The sequence below is a fragment of the Anser brachyrhynchus genome (assembly GCF_964034855.1).
Source record: "Anser brachyrhynchus genome assembly, chromosome: 2".
Taxonomy (NCBI): Eukaryota; Metazoa; Chordata; class Aves; order Anseriformes; family Anatidae; genus Anser; species Anser brachyrhynchus.
This window is the reverse complement of record NC_137695.1, coordinates 37,928,898-37,942,803: the sequence shown is the minus strand read 5'-3', so window position 1 is coordinate 37,942,803 and position 13,906 is coordinate 37,928,898. Positions and strand designations below refer to the sequence as shown.

General features: G+C 46.0%; 1 protein-coding gene and 1 long non-coding RNA gene across 5 annotated transcripts in view; one reads left to right on the top strand and one right to left on the bottom strand.

Annotated features, from left to right (window-relative positions):
• Nucleotides 1-13,906, top strand: part of DPH3 (diphthamide biosynthesis 3) — a 40,292-nt gene that overhangs the window by 362 nt on the left and 26,024 nt on the right. For 3 of the 4 annotated variants that reach the window (XR_013946442.1, XR_013946443.1, XM_080579703.1), the window contains exon 2: nt 169-243. Coding sequence is in view for 2 of the 4 variants with exons in the window: in XM_080579703.1 (XP_080435829.1) it covers nt 169-243 (75 nt within the window). In the remaining 2 variants the exon portion in view is untranslated. Of the gene's footprint in view, nt 1-168; nt 244-715; nt 2,186-13,906 lie in introns of those variants that run through there. The other variant, XM_080579704.1, reaches the window with a different exon arrangement.
• On the bottom strand, nt 1,703-13,899 carry LOC308189568. Its single transcript, XR_013946446.1, has 2 exons — nt 11,031-13,899; nt 1,703-10,708 (listed from the first exon to the last, which is right to left on the bottom strand). It is a non-coding gene; the product is annotated as an uncharacterized lncRNA (long non-coding RNA).

Genomic DNA, 13,906 nt, shown 5'->3' with positions numbered 1-13,906 from the left:
CCCCGTGAGGTGAGGGGAGGCCCCCCCGTGAGGTGAGGGGAGGCCCCCCCGTGAGGTGAGGGGAGGCCCCCCCGTGAGGTGAGGGGAGGCCCCCCCGTGAGGTGAGGGGAGGCCCCCCCGTGAGGTGAGGGGAGGCCGCTGACTGAGCGTTTCTTGGGTCTGTTTCAGGAGGACCTGGAGAACGGCGAGGATGTGGCCACCTGCCCCAGCTGCTCCCTCATCCTGCGTGTCATCTACGACCAGGTGGGTGCGGGAGGGCAGCCTGCGCCTCCACGCGTCGTCCGGTGCTACCTCAGTCAAGTGGGGTTGGGGTTTGCTGCGGGCTTTTAAAAGACCCCGGTAAGCGTGGGGTGAAGCTGGCAGGGAGCCATCTGAAGCGTCCCTTCCGTTGTGACTCCGTCTCCTGCCTCATTTTCTTTTCTGGTGCCCGCCTGCTGCTGTGTCTGAGCTTTACATCATGCCTGCTGTGGGTGAACATGGGGTGAAACGCGGGCAAAACAGTCTCAGAGATGTTAAGATGTCTGTGACTCCAGCAGCACGGTCTTCTAATCTACTTTTCATAAGTAGTAGGCATGCTACAGCTTTCATCTTTTGGGAGACAATTTCATGCCGCTTATATCTAGACCAGAAAGCAAAATGGTGATCTGATGTCTTTTGTGGGAGAGGAGATCCAAAAATAATGAAATCCAACTAAAACTCTGCTTTCTGTCTCTAGGAACAGTTCATGCGTGATGAAGTCATTGCAGAACCTGTGACAAACAAGGAACTGATTAAGTGCTGACGAATGCATCATGAACTGTTGCTGCTTTAGGATAAAAAATTATGGGAGTGACAACTTTGGGAAGAGATGTGGTGCTCTGCCTGGAAGTTCTTGCTGCTGTGAGAAATGAGTGCAATAAGTGGCTGTCGTAATGACACAAATAAGAATTTTGTGGGACATGAACGGGTTTTATTCTAAAATGTTACACATTTTAAGAAATTAATAGTTGGGTTACATATTCTGGAAGACTTGGAATATGATCCTGATTGACTTCAAATCAATATTCAGAAGTGTGCAGAGTTGTCCTACAGCGACAGTACAGTTGGATATGGTAGAGAGCAGTGAGCATATATGAGGGCAAAATGGCACAGACAGACAAAATGTTGGGAGACAAAACGTGAAGGTGTGTGGGGCATCGTGCCATATAGAATTACTGTGTTGGTGCAGCTCGGTGTCACCTAGTGGACGCTCATGCTTCCAGCCTGTGCTGAGTTTAGGAAGAGCAGGAGGCCCAGAACCACTGCTGCTGGTAAATTGTTTTCGCTACTGCAAGCGCAAAGAAGGCGCAGTACGTGGATTGAAGCAGATTTGTTTGATAAATCGCAGTTGCTTAGAAACAGCTTTGGTAGCTGTATTAACTGGAAATCTGAAATAACAATACACTTTTGTTCCGTGAAATGAAACAGGAGGAGTCCAAGTCTTCTACCCCTCAAAGCTGGTAATGTGGAAATGGACTTGAACTCAAAAACAGATGTTAATATACCCATATTTTCTCAGTGATTTGACTGTTGCAGCAAATATGAAATAGGCTGCAGTTCTCTGTCTCATTTATAGTAGTGCACTTCCTGAATTTTTTGGTCTCGCTTTGCCAAGGTTCTGTCACTTCCTGGATAAGAGATGCCCACAGTTCGCTTGATTTATTAATAAAAAGGAATCTTAAGATAGAAAAGAATTGGAAGAATATACTTTGAAGTACCTTGATTCCAAGATTACTACTTGTATTACAGGCCACTGCGTATAAGTATTTATTGAAAATAACGATCATTCATATGTTTTGTTGGATTTGACATCGTGAATTTTGGGGGAAAAGATTTGTGCAGCGTTTATATAATTACTTCACTCCAGGCACTAGAGATAAACAAGTCTTACTAATATCTTTCTTTTAATTATTTTTGTTCTTACAACGTTCTGTGAATGTTGGAAATGAACATTCTAGTTATTTAAAAACAAACAAACCCTACGCCCTTCAGCTAGAAGTTTTGAAGGCACCGTGCACAACCCGAAGTGTTTTTATGCCGAAACCAGCAGGTGGCACTCGTGTCACTTACATACCTGTGCTTCAGAAAATGCTGTGGTAACTGGTTAGCTATTTCTTAGCAAATATTTATTTTGACTGTTATTTAAATAAAGATTCTTGAAATTGCACCGGTGGTTATAATGAGCTGTTGCTTATTCTGTCTGTGCTCCAGCCAGAATGGTTTCTGAAGGTGTTGAGTTGCTGCTGCTGCGGTGCTTGTGATACTGAAATCTCCTCAGGTTAGCTAAAAAAAGTGGTTAAGTTGTCAGTCTAGCAATAGATGCTGCAAAGGAAATCTACAGGAACCCCATTTAAGTTCCTGTTATACTGCATAAATATCAGTTGTTTGTTTTATTTCCCTCAAGTCTTATAAATAAAACCATGTAGGGTAGGTTTAAAAAGGAACCCCAGGGAATGTATACTCGGAAGCAATTATCTTGAACCAAAGTGATTCATGTGGGATATCTGAATGTGCAAGCATTTTACAGAATTAATTTGACCAGATTTCAGGGGGGGTTGTTCTTTTTTTAATAAAGGTAAGGCATTGTCATGAAGATATGTTTTTTTTGAAACTTAAGTGGAAAATTATTTATATTCCATATGGTTGAATTCCTACATGGTTGTAAAAAAAAAAAAAAGTGTTTATCAGCTGCATCTTGTTTGGATTGCATTTATTTATTAATGCCAGTTATGTATGCACTATGGTTATGTTAGTTAGTACGTATCAATGCTTCAGTCAGCTATTCATTTGGTTTCCTTTTTTCCTTTTCCAGAGCTTTTTAGTAGAATAACAAAAGCACAATATCGTGTCTGACTTTGTCAGAAAAGGATGCATTCACATTTGCCTGCAGAAATTGCTTTCAACTTGGTTTCATTGCAATGCCTTACAGAACTTGAGAGAACGGTTGCTGTCCTGGGGGAGGAGGGAGGGGAGAGACAAAGCAGCAAGGATGGATGAGCTCTCTCCCCACTTCGTTGCCTTTTGGGAGTCTGAGAAAGATGTTTAGAAAGTGTTGAGCTGTTTCATTGCTTTCCAGCCCTCTCTGCAGAACAGAAGGGAGTTCTTTAGCGACGGAGCGGAGCCTTGATAAAAGCTCAGTGATGGTAACAAGGTGCCCATTTTTGTGTTTCCTTACTGGTAAGAAGCTTTTGACTCCAGTGATAGCAGACAGCTTTTTAAGAATTCTCCCATGCTGTGTAAGTCCGAAGCACCAGGCAGGGCGATCTGAGTAACCCATCGGCAATGTTCCTTTCTTGGAATTCAGTCACAAGACTTCCTCATACCACCGTGGGCTCTTGCCCAGTGTGTAGGCCCCTCATCCATCCCTTGCGTGCTGCATGTTCTTGGAAACCAATGGCTCACTTGTCTTCTCAAAAGACAGCTGTGTGGGACACAAAGAAGTCTTTGGCTTCCTGGTTGTGCCCGACGAGTAGATCGGTTATGTAATTGATTAGGTCCTTGACTCTGCACGGAGGAGTCTCGTACTTGATAAAGAACAGCATTGTGTGAGCGTTGATGTAGACACTACTGGAGTAAGTCGTGCTTACTGGGGGTTAGAGGGGGTGGAAAAACTTGTGATCAGTTTCAGATGGCCAAGCTCTGAAGTCGCTAATGCCGTTAGCGCTGTTACACACCGCTAAACTCCCATGTAATATTGAAAACAAGCAGTACACTGTTGCCACAATTTTAAAGGAAGAAATGGGAAATAATTTGCTCTTTGTTAAGCTGAAGAGGCTCTGCTCCTCCAGACAGTCAGGTTCTTGTTTGCATTTCAAAGAAACTAGCTGAGAAGGTCATGTACTGCTAACTCATTGTGCCTGTGTATCAGGCATACATGATTAGTTCTGAATAGCTGCTCTGGCAGGCTGTGACAAAGACCCTGGACCTCTAAGAGCTGAGGTCTGGAGGTCGCCAATTACAGCTCTTGCACTTGCTCCCTGTGCCTGTGTGGCAGGGAAGTCGTCATGACCTGAAGGGCTGTCAGGCAAATACCTTGTCATTCCTTCCTTCCCTCATAATTTTTAATTTTGCTTCTCAGCACCACCGAAAAAACTCATCTCCTTTGCAGAACATTGTGTGAGTAAAGATTGTAGATTGTGTAGACCAGCTGGTCCGTCTACCAAGAGGCAGATTCTGGTTAGTTTCAAATAAACCTTCAACATATAAGTTAAAGTGAGCTGACAGCTGTGTGTTGTCACTGAGAAAAGTAGTTTCCCCATATCCCATTTCCATCCCTCCTGCATTTCGGTTTAACATTCAGATCAACCTTGACTGCAGGGAGAGGTATTTGTTTCGCTGAAAACTTAGCGAAGTGTTTTCATCAGGGTACTTAAAGTAGTAACAAATGTTGGCCGTGAGTTTCTTGTGGATTCCTTTCTCTGTACGTTTAGTTAGGATGTAGCTTTGATTCTGCTTCATGGTAACTTAAAATGCTAATTTCTTCATGTCTCTCTGTGGTAGCCATGGCACAGAGGAGACAGGGAGGATCCGGAGGACCCTGTGTAACCCTGGGGATGCTGAAACTGATCAAAGCTTTTGAGTGACGGCGGCAGCAGCTGAAAGAAGCTGTGCCAAGCTGGAAAACAGCTTTCAGTGTCACCTGCTGTCAGGGAGGAAATGGGTCAAAAGGGACTAAGGAAGAGGGTAAATGTTTAAGACCTGTCATCACTCCTTCCTACCCCTTTACAGCCCCATTTCGGGCTGTTTGCGTATCAGGTCAGCTCTTCACAAATCTTGGCAGCTCACCCGCCAGGCGTAGGCTTCTCACCACGTCATGGAAAGTCGTTGCTGTGCCACGAACCCTGCCACTGAGCACTCAGAGCGAAGAGTGGATGGCTCTGGAGGCACGAGGTGGTGTGCAGAGGCCAGCTGCCCCATCCAGCAGTGCCGTCATGCAGCCGGCAGGCAGTGACTGTAGCTACTGTAAGGATTCGCTCTGGAAAAAAACAAAAATACAAAGAAAAACCCTGAACAGCAAATGTGTATCATCTGCTTTAGGTTATGTGCCGTGCCATGGAAATCTAGCTCTTACACCAGGTAAAGCAGAAAGTAGAGTTCTTTTGAGCTGTACCTGTGGGTTTTTTCCTGAGCCAAAAGCTTGATTGTGCTGTCCACCAGTATACTGAGGGAGGCCTGGCCCTCTGAACTCTCCTTGTTTCTTGTTTTCCATCCTCATTCTTGGCTTTCTTTCCCTTTCCTTACTATAGAGAGGGAAGAAGCTCTGCTAGTGTAAGGTGATGTAAGGGAATGATTCAGAATGTACGTGGTAGTGGTGTTGGCAGCTGTGCAATTGAGGAGTAAAATTTTGGGACCCTCAAAGTCTCATAAAGACTTGTCAGGGGGTCACTGACTTGTCAAGGTCATTGTTGTGAAACATGTCTGAACAGCAGCTAGACTGATTTATGAGTGTGATAATCTTCTGTCTGCTTTCTTCCTTCTAGTGGAAAAGTAACCTGATGTGGATTCACAGGGCACTAATTTATTCATGAGTATTTGCCCTATATACGTTGTTAACTAAGCATCTTCTCTGTGCTTTCAGTTGTGGGGTGATTCATACAGTGTAACTTGCAGTCTTCTCTGACTCAATTCCATGACACTTTTTCAGTTAGGTCATCGACGTTGCTGAAACCAAGCTTTAGAAATCTGTGAGTCGGGCCCCTGTAAATTGTAAGTTAGGCTTAAAATTGTAGTTTTAAAAATGTATTTTAAACTAATTCTCAATTATTGGAGCTTTTAGGGATCGTGTTTTCATTTTGCTACTGTGATTTCCCTTTTTGTTGTTGTGTGGTGATGATTTTTTAATTCGAAGTCAAAGTGAAGGTTCTTGCCCTGCTGTTTGAGTGCAGAAGCTGTTCCTTTCGGGAAGGCTCCAGCTATCACGCGTCTCAGGGTGAAATCAACAGGAGCTGGCAACGTGCTATCCCGTAAGTCATTCCTGTGGTGCCCTCTTCAGGCTCTTTCTGTTCCCTTGGCAAATGATTTTGCTTTGGCCTCACAAATGCTGGACAAGTTGGTAAACAACTGTTGACATGTGCCTTGTTTGAAGTAAAAGTTACTCCAGCCCAGTAGCTGTCTAAATAGCTTCGGTGTTTCTGAGCTTGATGCAGTCCTACAGTGTTTAGTCCTACATTTGTAGGACTAGTGTGTAGCCTTAACAGTATTTACACACAATGCAAGTTTGCTGATGTAATCTTAGAGAGTGTGAAATAGTTGTTATTTCTAGGAAAATAAAATACATTTATCAGGGAGGATTTTTTAAGTACATTGAAATAGTCACTGCCTAACTGTTCTCATTTCTTCAGATCTCTGACCATGGGCCTGTTGCTGGGTCTGTCTGGGGAAATTCTGTACCCGTGCAAAGCCGATGCAATCATCTTATGGCACTTACTGTATCTCTCAGACAGTGGTGAGCTCCAATAGTACGCTGCGGCAAAAATTTATCATTTTGTATCACTCCATAACAGATTAGAACTGATATTGTGGCTTGTGGCAGATTTTAAGATTAAAGTTTGATTTAATTAAATATAGAGGGGAAAAAAAATAGATGAAATATGAGCCCTATGTTATCCTTTTTTTTTTTTTCTCATAATGATGGAATACTCTTGGCTTTGCTTTTGTATCATGCAGAGGCTTCTGTAACCGCCAGTGCATTGCGCTGGTGTTATCACACTGGTGGATTCTGGTGTACATCCCGTAGCCTGGTAAAGAGGATCAGACTTTGAATTTAAATGTAAAATCAGTCTGGAGGCAGAGATACAGACAAACCACCCATCGGAGTGCCATTTCAGAGCCAACGAAGAAAGCTTCCATCCCAGAGGGTGAGATGAAGTGTGGTATCAGCAGAAGTGGCTGTGCCAGGTCAGAGCATGGGGCTGCCTAGCCTGGTGTCCAGCCGCAGCACTGCCCTCCAGCTGAGGAAGAGCCTAAAAAAGAGCAGGGCAAGCATTTGGGGATGCTTCCCCACAACACTGCCACGCAGTTCGTAAGTTACGGGCTTCTTGAGACTGATGCACTAGGGGCACAGTCTCATAAGTAAGTATATATTTCCATAAGCTTAGCTAATCACTTGTTGAATTCGTGTCACAATCTATAACCCACTGCATCCCATGAAAAGGAGTTACACGGTGTTAGTACACTGTTAGGAGGGCTGTTTCCTTTTGTTTGTTTTGAACCCGTTGCTTGCTGGTTCATTTGAAGACCCTTTTTGGATAGGAAGGGACATCTCTGTGCCCTATTCTCTCTATCCTGTTGATGACTGTTCAGGAATTTTTATCATCTCCCTTCAGTCACTTCTTCTCTGAGCCTGTAACGTCCTTGTCTGCTCAGCCGCTCTCCACACAGGAGCTGTTCCATGCCTTTGATTGTCCCTTGCTGCCCTTCTCTGAACCTTGCCCAGCTCTCCGACGTCGTTTTTGAGAGGAGGGGAGGTAGGTGCATCGTGCATACATTGGCATAATGGTACTTGGTCTCTGCTCTGTTCTCCATTTTACAAAATACTTCACATTTGATAGGCTTTTTTGGACACTTACCAAGCACTGGGCTGTTGTCATCTTAGAACTGCTGTTTAATTAAGGCCTTTTAGAATCTCAGCTCCGAGTAGCTATGACCTTCTCCTACATAACCTTGTTGGTGGCTCAGGCAGGTTTTAGAAGAAAGCCAGGTGATCTGGGTCAGGTACCATCAGCTCAGACGGCCTTCCTGCTCCAGCTGGGGTGCCTTTCTGCTGCAGTCTCCTCACGGCAGCTGATGAAGGGGTGCAAGCTCCACGCATTCTGGTAGGACTGTTTCAGGCTGGTTAATGCTCCTCTCCTCCAACATTTAGCTGACTTTTATTTGTTTAATTTTATAATTTGTTTACTTCCTTTCCATGTGCTTTTTAATTAGCCATATCGCATTTCTTATACGGCTTTGTCTCTTTCTTCAAAGCCACATCTGTGTGCCTTTTGTACTTCCCAGTCTTTGCTGCAGTGACTTTCCTGATGGGTATCTGAACTTTGCAGGCAATAAAGCCCTTGACTGGAGCTGATGGTGTGTTTTAGGGTGAGATATCTTTTAAAGTTGAATACACTGTATTTACTTTAATCAAAGGAATGTGGATACTGCCCAAGATGTACATTTAAAACAGTGTCCTTTTTGAAAGGGTGAATAATTTTTTCCATTCGAAGGTACTCTTACCTTGTGACTTTATTTTTTAATGCTGGCCTGGAAAAAAAAAAAAGTCTTATCATGAATAAATAACAAACGTCGGATGTCATGGAGTGAATAATTCTTGCTTTCCTTTTGAAGAAGGGGTTAATTGTAACTCAGTCTGTCTCGTCTGGCAGAACTACTCAAGATAAAGCTCTTTCTTGGAAGAATACCCTTAGGAAGTTAGTGACCTAGAATGAGCTTAGCATAGGATTGCCTTTTAGCCTGAACTGTGATACTCGCTGCTGCGATCTCTATACACAGATAGTTTTTGACAGGCTTTGCACACAGCCCGGGGTCAGAGCCTGCAGGCTTTCCTTGGGCGAGTAAAAGCTGCGGAAGGGGGAGCTCAGTCCGTTCGCTGTTGAGACAACCAGGAAAATTCCCAAACCCTGGGGTGGGGCACAGGGGGGCACTTAGAGGCAAGCGCAGGCCCTTGTTACGGGGCGGTGAAAAGGGCACGGGAAGCAGCAGAGCATCTCCCTGCCAGAGATGGTTCCTGAAGTTCAAGCACCGCTGTTAACTGGCACCAAGGCAGTGTTTTCGATGTCCTCTGACATAAGGCACAAGGAGAGCAGGTGGTGGCACACCAAGCTGGCACCCTGCGTCGGGCATCACAGTGTGTCCGTGGCCCTGCTCCTACGCCTCCGCCGCAAACTGCCTGGCCATGCAGGGATGAGACGGTGTTGTGGAGGAAAGGGTGAGCAGGAAGGTGGCTGGTGCGTAAGTCAGTAACACGTGGACTCTGTACACACACGGAGGGTGCGTGGCAGTGGGACAGCGTGTGGGGATGTGCCCCTATATCAGGGCCCCCCTCCTCCTGCTTGCACGAGGAAGGATTTTCTCCCCACCCCAGCTGCGTGTTCCAGGCGCTGATCTCAGAACTTGTTCCCTGCTCAGCAGCAAATAACCTCGAGGTTTGGGCTGCGTGGCTATCCCTGGGGCATAGAACAAACGGGGGTGATGTACAGAAGATGTGCAGTGGGAGAATTTAATCTAATCCCTATAAAACAATCTGATCCTTGCAATTTTTTTCCCCTCCTTATAGTTTTTTATGACTCTGGGATTTTCCAAACTGAAGGAGAATTCAAATAAATCAGCAACCGGAGAGAACGTCAACCAACCCCAGTCAAACTTCAGTGTTTCAGACTAGTAGACCCCTTCTCGAGATACTCCGCATAGCAGGATTTGATTGTGCTTTCTCGGCCAGAGAATTTCTGTCAGTACCTCTGCCAAATGACAGCTCTGAGGAAGGGAGGATTTGATAGCGTTCCAGGTTCAGCCAGCCTCTCCATTCAGAGACAGCGATTGCTGGTCCCACACAGATTGCAGCAAGGCCACCCAGACGTCGAGTTTCCATTGAGGAAGGCCAAGTTCCCCACACTCTTTTTATTTTTGCAACTGTAGCAGGGCCGTGTCCTTGGTTTCTTTCCATGCCAAATAAAGCGTCTGCACATTTTGTCTAGTTCGTTTTTGTACAGTTAAGGCGTTTGTCCCGGGAACACCTGCAAAAATAGAGTTCTGAAGAGACAGATCCATCGCTGACAGGTTAATCAACCCGAGGAGCAAGAAATTATCGTATTAGATCTGTAAACACAATTGCAGGTTGCCTTGCAAGGGCAGCTTGTGGAGATGAAAGCGGCTGGGGATATCGTGAGCTGTAGGCACACAGACAGCTCATGTAAAATGCGTTCTGAAGAATGCTCTGGGGTGGATCCTGCCATTCAGCACAGCAGAGTAAAGCTAGAGTAACCCGGGCTGCTTCGGTGATGTTACTCCAGCTCTACTCCACCGTACAGAAGAGCAGAATTTAAATGAATTACCCATGAACGGAGAATAAAGGGCATGTACGGTAAATAATAAATTTCTGGGTTTTCTGCCCTTCACGGCTGTCTTTCATAAATATTTCAGGCTGCAGCTGATTTCTGCTTCGCTGGGTCAGCCAGAAGCTCAGGCTGGGCAAGTGCGTTTCAGCGTCAGTTGTGTTTGAGGCTCTTAGGGCTTGGGGTGAGGCAGAAGCACAGAAAACTGATTTCTAAGAGGGAGACTGTCCTGACCGGTGCCCTGTTTGAAGTACCACAGGGCACTTTCTGTGACCGTGCATGGTCAGGCGTGGTGTCTCTTTTATTTATCTCTTGCTGAACTGAGAAATAGGGAAGAGAGAGGGGAAGGAGTATTAAAGTCATAAAAATTAGGCCTGTGCAAAAGTGTCAACTGAGATGTTTCAGCATTTAGGAAGCGAATAATTTAATTCTGAAGAAGTCAATTTAAAATATTCCAGTAGTTCTCACCCGGCGCGGTCCCTCCGTGCAGGCTGGCACTTGACATCAATCTGTGAGGAGTTTGGGTTCCTCCAAAGCTTCATTTTTTGGGGGACTTTGAGTGATGAGGCTGGTTTCTCTTTTTTGTACATCGCTGCTGAACTCTTTGTGTTACTCTGTGTCATTCAGCAGCTATTACAGTCCTGTCGAGACGTGAGGTACCTGATTAGAATCAGCCTCCATCGCGATAACTCACTCCATTAGGTCGGGATTTTGGCCCCACCGCTGGATGCCCTCGAACCCACCCCTGCTGTGTCCCACGCTCGGTGCAGCACCACCCGAGGAGCAAAATGCCTTCCTCAGGTTTGCAAGAGCTCCGTCCGTGCCTGCAGGCACAGTGAGCGCGAAGGAACCCTCTTCAGAAAATCTGAAACTATGCAGTTTTAATATTCTCTTTTCTTAATGAGCTGACTGCCATATTTTAAACCTGTCAAGTGTGTTTCATCTACGTGACATTCTGCTTACTTTTGCTCCTCCTCGCAATGTCCAGGTCTTTACCATGCAGGCTCTTCCCGGCGTTTTCCCCCAGGTGCAGCACGTTGTAATTCACTGCTTGTGACTGCCAAGAGATGACAAGTCCAAGGGTGTCCGTAGCTCGCAGCACCGTTATCTTGCTGGTGGAAATTCCATCGCTTTTCCTTTGTAGTGAGTTCAGCGGAAAGCAACCAGAAGGCTAAGAGGGATGAGCCTCTCCCCTAAGGCAGGGAGGAAACCTTGATTGCAGATTTTTGCATATTTCCGAAACGTCCGGTCATTTCCCGGGGTACAGACAGCTCTTGGTCTCGGTGGAACAAACGGCCGCCTGCGCATTGTCACAGTCTCAGAAATAACCTCCTCCGTCCTGCCGCTTCTGCTGTAAATTCCTCCCCCGTGTTCTCCATTAGGTTTGTCTCTCTACTGCCAACAAAAGAAGGATGTGGCTCTCCTGTGTTCCTGCTGCATGTGGACTTTGTCCACGTCGAGGGTTTTATTCCTTTCACTATTTGTTTTTCAGGTATGTTTAAAACGTTTTTAATAACGTAACTGCACTGACGAGACCTAGTATAGGAGCAGGTGTAAATAGCTCTTTCCCCTTGTGCAGCTTAATATTTTCTTCGGTTCAGAGAGGGAAATTGGTGGCCTGGCAGAACTGGAGCCATCAGTCGAGGTAGTGCACTTTGCGTTGCCACTGGTCAAAATGAGGGTTATCTGCAGGGGAGGAGTTTCACTGTCTGCACTACATTTTCAGTGTTAACCATGCCAAGGGTATTCCTGCTGAGAAACAGAAAATTTAAAGCTGCCATCTACAGACTCGCCTTGAAAACCCATATTGAAATATCAATACTGGAGGATAGCTGTTTGCTAAAAAGGTTACTGACAGGCAGTAATGATCACCGATAGCTGTAAGTGTATTTTATGCCTTCAATATTTTCCTGGCAGACTTTAGTCTTTCATTGAGTTGTACAGTAGCAGCTCTGGATTTGGACGACTTGTACTCAGAAGAATAGTAGGATGCTTTTTGGGGTGGCAGAGGGAAGAAAGGATAGCTTTTCTGAAATCAGTGTACAGTAATTTTCCTCAGTTGCCAAGAAAGCATCACTCCACAAACAGAGAACTGCGTTTCAATTTATTCTTTTGCAGTATTCTGTATGAGAAAGGAGAACACAAAATAACTTTTCCTGGAGAAAACCCAGAATGTTAATTAAGGAAATGGCATTTGGACATCCATTCCTGACTGACTGGAGCTCATAGCCATACCGGTATGTCGTGTCTCGTCCTCTTACGAAGAGCTTTCCAAGATGATTTTCTCTACAAACACTTTTTTTTTTCTTTTTCTGCCACTAGAGGTCCTAAAAACAATAAGGAAAGGGGGCACAACACACGTGCGTTTGACACTGGAGCGTTCTCACAAAGTGGACCTGAGAGCCGGGTCTGTGAGACCTCCCGTGGGTCTGTGCCCGTGTCGGCTGCTGGCGCGGGCTAGGGAGTGGGAGGTAGGCTCTTCTCACACTCCAGCAGTGCTCTGCCAATTTGTCATGCCACCCATGTGCATCCCGTAGTGCTGTGTGCCTGACGACAGCAGGGAGGGCTGAGCTGCGGAGGCAGGCCCCGAGGCTGCTCAGATGGACCTGGTAAGGGAAACGGTAGGGAAATGCAGGAGGGAATCAACTGCCAAGGTATTAAACAGCTGGGCAGCTGCCACCAGCTGAGACAGCTTCGAGGGCTTGGTTCTGGGTCCTTAATCCCCAGCCGCCTACTTCGTCCTCTCCCCTCCAGAGCTTGCTTTTGCAAACAGAGAGACACAAATCGCTCCAGGTGCCAGGGAGAACGACAGAGAAAGAAAATGGCCTGAACACACGAAAACGTACAGAAAAGCTTTTTCCTGTCAGGCATTGCGGTAGGGGCCTGGATTTGCAACATAAACCTCGGGCTGCTGCTGTTGTCGTGGCCATGCTGGATTGTTCTGCTGCGCTGCGGGGCTGTAAAAAGAAATGGATGGATGTACTTGGAAACTGAAATTGAACTCAGCTTTTCTCATTTTCAACTTCTCTCTCTTCTTTCTCCCTCATAAGAAATGAATATTGATTTTCCTCGTTCTGCTGAGTCTGCAGTCTTTGCTAGCATGTAGTTGCTATAAACACTTTCGCTAGAGCTGGCTACGAAAATGCCAGCAAACCAATTTCTATCAAAATTTGCCAGCTTGTTGAAAGCAAGACATCTCGGAGGCAGATGCTCTTTCTTGTGCCGGGACGACGAGGAGGCAGAGCCTGGCCCCTTGCCATGGGCAGCCCAGCCCCGCCACCTCTCTCACCGTGCCCCTGGGGAGAGCCCCGGCCCTGCTTCAGAGAGTAAAGGGAACGTCTGTTCTTGTTCCACGCTGAGACCAAGCTGAACCCAGGAACCTTGGAAGTTCTGCAGAAAGGAATTCCCGTGCGCTGCCAAGCCTCAGCGTCATGTTACGACTTCTAATGTTGAATGCAAATGTACAAAATACTATATTTTTCAGAAACGGCTGTAATTTTCTTGTAATTGGCAAGTTATGGTCTCCTTGTACTTGTTTTGCGTACCGAGTTATTTTCCAGTGTCGAGGCCTATTTTGTTTCAGCCTCCCCTCTCACCGCCGATTTAAGAGTTGTTTCTGGCACCAGGGGATCTTTACAGCATGGTGCTGGCCGCACGCGTGAGGCTGTTCCGCTAGCAGGAACCGGAGCCGAAACAGCTCGCTGTTTACGTGAAACTAAAAGTTATTTCCTTAACATCAGCACCAGTCTCTGTTCTTGAGGTTGCGTGCGTGCCTATCTACAGAGACACCACGGGCTGACCGTGGCTTGCTCCACTAGGAAAGTAATGTTTCCTTTGCT